Source organism: Natator depressus, chromosome 8, assembly GCF_965152275.1.
Source record: "Natator depressus isolate rNatDep1 chromosome 8, rNatDep2.hap1, whole genome shotgun sequence".
In the NCBI taxonomy this organism is placed as follows: domain Eukaryota; kingdom Metazoa; phylum Chordata; order Testudines; family Cheloniidae; genus Natator; species Natator depressus.
The window spans coordinates 103,893,541-103,901,393 of record NC_134241.1 but is presented as its reverse complement, the minus strand read 5'-3'; the positions used below and the strand labels follow the sequence as shown (position 1 = coordinate 103,901,393).

General features: G+C 60.6%; 1 protein-coding gene across 2 annotated transcripts in view; it reads left to right on the top strand.

Moving 5' to 3' along the window:
* Positions 1–7,853, top strand: part of BTBD19 (BTB domain containing 19) — a 71,313-nt gene continuing 63,460 nt past the window's right edge. Inside the window, exon 1 of one of the 2 annotated variants that reach the window (XM_074962331.1) lies at positions 1–528. In XM_074962331.1, the coding sequence (XP_074818432.1) occupies positions 440–528 (89 nt within the window). In that variant the 5' untranslated portion in view covers positions 1–439. The remainder of the gene's footprint in view (positions 529–7,853) is intronic. The other variant, XM_074962330.1, reaches the window with a different exon arrangement.

Here is a 7,853-nt window from a genome sequence, read left to right as displayed (position 1 = left end):
CGCCCTCCTGCCGGCCCCAGCCGTGAGTCTCGGCCCCTGCAGAACTCCTGTCCCGCTGCTCCCGCTCCCCTCTGGTTTGCTGCCTTTCCTCGGCCTGGCCCCTGGGCCGGCTGGCTGCCTCGCTCTAGACTCTGACCCTGCTCCTCTCGGTTCAGGCCCACGGGTCTCCCACACACCCCGTCTGGCAGCCGCTGGATTTCTGGAGCTGCCAGTTTCCTTAGTGATGAGCTCTGTTGCTTGCAGCAGGGGCCTCCTCCCCGTGGCCTAGGCCTGCCTCCCCGGCTCTGGCCCTGCTCCCGCCCGCTCCTGCCGGCTCTCTGCAAGGCGCTGGGTGAGATAGCGGCCCGCAGGCCTGGCTGAGCCGCTGAAGCTGGCCGGCTCTCTCAGCCGCACGCCCAGCCCCGCTCCCTCCCGCCTGCCTCGGTCGCCGCCCCAGGCCATGGCCTACGCCGGCTCGGCCGTCCTGGAGGGGGACGCGGCCGCCTTCGCCGCAGCCATCAGGAGCCTCGTCAACAACCCGCGGTTCAGGTGAGCTGGGCCGGGGAGCGGCTGGGCCAGGCCAGGGATATGCCTGGTACAGCTGGCGGGGCCACACGCCCGCCAGAGCCGTACTGAGGGTGGGCCCTTCCCTGTCCCTCAGCTCCACCCTGTGGAAACTGTGGATGCATCCGATGAAGTGAGCTGCAGCTCACGAAAGCTTATGCTCAAATAAATTGGTTAGTCTCTAAGGTGCCACAAGTACTCCTTTTGTTTTTGTGGAAACTCAGCCACCCTGCCGCTGCGCCCCCTGCCAGAGAGTGTGCGGGCGCGGCCCCCTGCCCAGCCCCTCTGCCCGTAGCCAGCATCACTCCTGAGGGCCTGTGTGCTGTGAGCTACTCCCTTTACTTCCTGTCCTAAACCTGCGTGCAGCGTTGCTGGGGGCCGTGAAGCAGCTGCCGCGGCTCATCCCAGAGACGGCTGCATTCCCGTGCTGGACAAAGTGCTGTGTCTGTGTGTGTCTGTGTCTGTGTGTGGGGGGGGCGTTGAGAATTTCAGAGCAGCCGAGAGGGTTTAGACGCGTATCTAAACGTGTGTCGAGGTCCCCTAGCCTGCTTTGAAAATCTCAGCCTCTGTGCATGGAAATTGCAAAGCTCGCTGGGCTGAGTCGGAAGAACAGCGCCCTGTGCACGCAGCGCAGGTGGGTGACCCCCTAGCGCTCTGGCGAGGAGCAGGCCCCGCCTTGGCCGACAGCAAGTCCGTGGGACAGGGTCGCTGGCCTTACACTGGCCCCCCACACTAAGAATTTTATGCAAACTTCTGTGGTTTCAACTCACTTCTTGCAAACCATTTGACAAGCCCGCGTGCGGAACCGGCTGGCACCTCAGGGCTGATTTCGCCAACCTAGGGCCAAGCCTGCGCTCTGATGCAAGCACGTCACCCACTGGAATCCATTCCAGGGGGAGGGGGTGGGCCGTGGGTCTGGTCTGTTCGCTGATTCACCGGCAGTTCTTTATTCTGGGGGCAGCTTGCGGGGCCCGTCTGAGCACTGGAACCCAGGGGAGGGTGGAAGTCCATGTGGGTGGTGCTGGGTTTACAATGGGGCCAGTGGCTCAGAAGGGGCCCTGGCCTGCTCCGCTTGCTGGCTCCCCCCCCCTTCCACTTGCTCCTCTCGGCCTGCAGGGTTGTGCAGGGTGCTCTGCATTTGTGGGGGGATTTTGGGGGGCCCCGGCCATAGGGAGTTTGCGGGGGGTGTTGCAGAGATGCAGAGGAAATTTCTGATTTCCCCATGGGTGCTTGACCCCAGCTCTGTCCCAAGCCCCACCCCCACTCCACCCTTTCCCCCAAGGCCCTGCCACCCACCTCTTCCTGCCCCCACTACACCCCCACCCCACCTCTTCCTGCCCCATCCCGCACCCTCCCCCGAGCGCCCCCGCCTCTTCCTGCCCCTGCTCCTCCCCCCCCCAGCGCCTCCTGCCCCCTGCTGAACAGCTGATCAGCGGCACGAGGGAGGCGCTGGGGCGAAGCTGATCAGCGGGGCTGCCGGTGGGTGCTGAGCAGCCCCGGAGCACCCATGGAGTTGGTGCCTATGGGGTGTTGGGCGTGGGGGGCTGTGTGGCATGGCCTGGGCCTGCCCCCGAGGGGAAGGGGCACGCTGGCAGCACTGGGCTGGGCGGGCCACTGTGCGTCTGCCGGTTTGTGAATAGTGCCCTCGCACTGGGCTGGCAGAGCGGGGCCGCCCCTGCCATGCCCCATTGCCCCTGGCCGCCCCTCGCTCTGGGGACCGACCTCCCCGCGCCGGCTCCATTGCCCCCATGGGGGCCCACAAATATGTTTGGTGCCAGGCCCACAAAATGTTAATCCGGCCTTGCTCATCCCTGGAGCACAGTGCAGCCGCTACGGGACTGTTTTCGGGCCCTTGCTGTCTGCTCGCCGTGACGGGGAGAGTTCGTGGGGCGGCCGGTGAGAGAACCTGGCGGGAGGAAGGTGAGCACTGCCACTGCTCCTTGGGTTGTCTTCCTGCGAAATGGAAACCGCCAGCTTGACGCGGGGCTGAGGCCGTGGCTAGCTGGTGAGCACGGGAAGCCAGTCGCATGCCTGTGACTGTTTCTTTTGAGGAACTTAACGCCCCCATGAACTCCACCCATGTCACCTTGACTCAGGCCTGGTCTACACTAGACAATTAGGCCAGTTTAACGATGTCAGTTAGGGGGATGAAAAATCCACACCCCTGAGTGGTGCCGTCAAGCTGACCTAAGTCCCCGTGTAGACAGCACTGGGTTGACGGAAGAATCCTTCTGTTGACCTAGCTACTGCCTCTGCTGGCAAGAGGGGCCAGGACTAGCTGTGATGAGGTGGGAACTGTTGTCATGTTTTGTAGGAGTACTGTGTGTGCCTCAGTTTCCCCAATGTGTTGCACAAGTATCTAGCTGGTGGGACTAAGGGGCGTGATCGTTGCAGAAACTCTACCGAGTAGCTGCCAGCGCCCAGACAATGGCCAGACACTCTGCATCCTGGCAACTGATGGCCGGGGCACATCCTCTTCAAGGAGCCAGCCGAAGGAGTTGGAGAGCAAACAGACATGGAGGCCAGGTGACAAGTTTGCCTGAAAAAGAGACAAAGGATGGAGGGGCAACTGGGCACGACTGAGGCTGGGTTGCTGGAAGTGAGTCAGTCTCCTGGATTGGGACTCGGGGGGAGAGCCTGGGGCTCTGGACCCCCCCAAGATAGGCTTTGCTGAACCTTCCTGATTTCTGTGCTAGCAAGAGCTGTTCTACGCTGCGTTCCAGATGACTAATAACCCTTCTGTTTTACACGCTGGCCAAGAGTCACTGCAGAGCTGGGGTGCAGAGCCCTCTAGGAGTGTGACACAAGCCCCCATCGAAGATAGGATTAGCCGTTCCACAAAGGGGCTCTTCCCACTTCTGCGTTCAGCACCCTGGTTCACGCGCCCCGGTGACGCCATGCTGACTAACCCGGCCGCCTGGAGTCTGACCAGCCACCCCCTCGTCGGCAGGCCTTGCCAACCCCATACTCGGTCACTGCTCTGTGTGGGGTCCCTGGCCCCTCTCTCCTGCTGTGGGGCAGAGGCCGAGCATCAGTCTCTGTACTAGACCCCGGAGGCCCTGAGCGGAGCCAAACCCATAGGTACAGTTGCACCCTCTCACCATTGGATAGCTCACACTTCAGCTCAGCATCGGGCCAACTACGCCTGCCTCCCGGCCATTATCTATTTGTGAAGGGTGGTGGGCGTGGCTGGCGCTGCCTGGGCACGCAGCTCCTGCCCCACCGGGTCCTTTCTTCTGGGCCAGCTGGCTCTGGGGACTGTGGCACACCAGACCTGGTAGCTGGACAACAGATTTGTGAGGCAGCAGGGGACTTGGACAGTCCCAGCATGGCAGGTATGATGCGGTAACCCGCAAACACCCCCCACCCCGGGCACACAAGGAGGGCACCTCGTTCCCCACGTGCAGTTAGCCAGAGAACCTCTCCGCCCCAGAGCCCCTGCAGCTGCTTTGTTCAGCAACTAGAATCCCAGTGGATTGCCCTGATCCAGGGAAATCTGCAGTTCCAGGGAAGGGTGACTAACAAATCAGGCAGGTTTTCAGCCCTCGAAAGCTGAGCAGGGAAAGACCTGTCACAACGCCCAGCGACGCACTGGGCTGAGGAGCGATGTATACGGCACGGTCCACACATTGCGCCTCCCCGGACAGGACTGGCTGAGGACAAGCTAAGCAGCAGCCTTTGCTCCTGGTGGTGGGTTTCACCAGTTGGTGCAGCCACACGTCACTAAAAGAAACCCAGCGCCTCCCAGCGGGATTTGCTCAGCCTTGTGCACTGGCCACGTGCTCCAGCAGGGGCAGTTGCTGTTTCACGAGAGCCCTGGGTTTGACCCAAACCTTTCCACTGGCTTTGGTCAGGCCCGACATGGGGAGCGTGCGAAGTCACCCCTTTCTTTTAGTCCTACCTGCGGAGTCTTGCACAGCTAGGTGCCAGTCCAGCCTCGCTAGGGGGTGGGCCCAGAGAGAGGAGCCGGCTGGGGCTGAGCCTCCCAGCACAATTGGCCATCATTGTCTCCCTTGGTGGCAGCTGTAGCCAAGAAGCCCAAGAGCTGAACAGGCCGCTGGGCGTGAGCAATCTGCTCCCTCTGGGCCCCCGGGCGGGCAGTGTGTGGCGTGGCGTGGCCACTGGCCCAGGCCCTGCCTGCTCTAGGGATGGAGAAGAGCATCTCGCTTCTAGAAGCAGAGTGGAGCCGGCGGTGGAGGAGGAAGCTGGAGCCAATGGACGGAGGAGATGCTCAGGAGCGAGCTTTGTTGAGGCTGCTAAGGGAGAGCAGCTAGCAAGGCATGTTGGGGAAAAGCAATTCCCCAGGCCCATGCACCTCGCTCCAGAGCTCGGACTTTGGCACCACTGCTCATGGAGGCCGTGTGGTGTGAGCAGAAGCCGGGTTTCCTCTCCGTGCAGGGCTTCAGGCGGCTGCCGAAAGCACAAAGGCAAACCTGCTGAGCTGGTGGAAAAATGTGGTTAACAGATTTTCTAGTACTTCATCAGCACTTTCATCTGTGGCCCAAGGGGCAGGTTTCTAAACGCCCAGGCCTGAGCGCTCGCTTCCCCCAGCTCCTATTCCCACTCGGATGGGGAAGCTCAGGCCTAAATGCCGGTGGCACGTAGTGGAAGGAGGCAGCTGGAGCAGCCATCAGCCATGCAATAGCTAGAAACTGGCAGGTGATGTGGGACTGCCGGGCCAGTGTCCTGGCTGTGGTCCAACCCCAGGCATTACAAACTCAGCTGGCATTGTCCGGTGGCCCCATGTTCTCCACTGCCTGGCCTCAGCTGTTGTGCCGTGTTGATGTGCGCTGTTAAACAGCTGCTGCGTTTCACCCCAGAGGTGGCTGCAGTTTTGGGCTCCATGATGTGATGCTGGCTTGGGAAGCAGCTTGGGATGAAATGTAACAGGCAGTGATCCCTTTCCCTGCCCTGCGAGGCTCTGCCCTGAGCGGGGGCTGGGAGGTGCCCTTTTGATTCCCAGGGGTTCTCTGTGCCGTGAGGGCCAGTTTGATGCTACAATGTGCGAGCGTCTCGCGTTGGGGGGAATGGGATGGCTCAGGCACTGGGATACGGAGCTTGGCCTGTGTCGGTCACTCATTCAAATCCACTCGACACTCCACCGTTTTGCCAGGCAAGAGCCCTCCTAAGGCTGCTCTCCCCTTGCTAAGGGGTTGTGCTGGGTACGGATGGATTTAAATAGTTTGGCCTAGATCCTGAAGGGTATCTAGGCTCCTAATGCTTGTTGCTTCCTGGGCCTTCCTCCCTGGGGCAGGCTCATGAAATACACCTGGGGCCCAGCCGGCTGCTGTCAGCCCGCGTTCCCTTCGATGGCCGCAGTGCACGGGGTACAGTGCGGGACAGCACCGGTGCAGAGGAAGGATGGCCCCGTGCATCGGGCACTTGAGAGACCTGGGCTTGATTCCCTGCTCTGCCACAGAGTCCCCGTGTGACCTTGGGAAAGTCTCTTAGTCTCTCTGTGGCTGAGCTCGCCAGCAGCATGATGGGGGGATTATAATATTAAAGCTACGCTGAAGGTAGTGAGGTGCTCAGAGGTGCCGGGGCTGGAGAAGGACTCAGCTCAAGCCACTGGCTTGTCTCAGGTGGCCTTGAAGGACGGAGTTCCAATGTTCTTAAGGCCAGACACTGGGGGGGGCGGGGGGGGCGCGTTTCAATGAGTCAGGCGGCTTTTGCCAGCCGCTTGGGGCAGCCTCTGGCTCCCACTGCCCACCAGGCAGAGCCTGGGCTAGCTCTGGGAGAGGAACAGGCTGGGTTGAGTGAGACAAGTCCAGGATTTGCAGTCTGCAGTGGGAGACAGGGACCACGTGGCAGTGGCCTTTGCTGGGAGAGCCCTGGCCACTTGGGCTGGAGCTGTCAGAGAGTGTTTGGGGGAAGGGTGGACGAGCCCCATTCCTGGGCTCATTTAGACCTGGACTGGGTGATGCAATGGAGAGAATATCCCAGTCTCCGTCAAGGAATGTAGCACGCGCTGACCCTTAGTGCTAACGGGGTGGTTTATTGTCTGAGCATCATCTCTGCATTCCCAGGGCTCCAGCCTGTATCCCACAGGGTTGACTCAGCCTTCCAGCATAGGCACACTGAGTCCCTGCCACTCACTCCCTATGGCATTTTGGCTGAGTCCTTGAAGCCAAGGTCCTGTCTGCTCTACACGGGTACTGAAGAGCCCATACTTCATCAGAGGGTAGCTTTGCCTTGCTGCTCTTGGCCAAAATGCCATGCTCACTGCCCTTCTGCTGGTGCAGCGTGATGTGTGCTGGGTGGTTGATGTCTTCCACACCAGAGGTGGCTGCATTTCATTGTGGGTGTATAGATCCTGAAGTGCTTTGAGATGGAGAGTGCTCGGGGAATGGCAGGTGTGCTTGAGATACACTGGCAGAGAGAGGGCCCCAGCGATAACGCTTGGAGATGGCAAAAGTCACTAAACACAGAACAGGCCCAATGTCACTTAAAGGGCTCAACCCAAAAGCCAGGTCAGTAGACTCACCAGCCCTTTCAGGCCGCAGTCTACACAGGCAGCCCGGTGCCACATCCCGGTGCCCAACGCGCTTGGGAGATTTGGGTTCTGGGCTTGGCTCTACCATAGACTAGGCCCAGACTTTAGGCCCCTCACTTGCATGTAAATCCTCAGTCCCTTGAGGAGCTGCCCCTCCATGCCTTCCCTGCAAAGTGGGGACCATCAGAATCCTGCCTTAGCTCACAGAGACGCTGGGCAGATCGGCCCGTTGGCTGGGGGTGAGCCGTCCAGATGCCAGGGTGTGGTGGGCACAGGTGATCAGCGGGTGGTAGGATTGACTCCTCCTGTGCATTGTGAGCAGCGGCAGCCCCCGACCAGGCTGGCCCCACTGTGCCACCAGGCGGGTGTTGGCAGCAGCGCCCACACGCTGGCGTCCCGGGAGAACCGGGAGGTTGGAGGCGTTTACCCGCGGTGGAATTATTTGTCAGCATTTCTGGTTCTAGCCCAGCTGCCTGACTCAAGGGTCATGAGTCAAAGGAGGTGAAAAGCAGATTTCTGATTCTCAGCAGCTGGACTTTCCACTCCTTGCTGCACGGAGTGAAAACCCCTCCATGCAGGCGCTGGGCCCACGGCACTTTCCTTTTCAGTTCTGACTCCACACGGGTGCGCGGCCTGTAGTTTTATGAATCTTCCAGAGGAAGTGGTTTACCTGCCCTACATGGAGTTTTGAACCAAACAAACAAACAATAGCAGCCGTGCAAACAATGAGAACCCTCAGCACTTCCCGAACCGCTGCACAAAGCCCTGGGGGGTACGCAAGGAGAACCTCCATTAGCTGTTAGCAGTACAGGGCCCA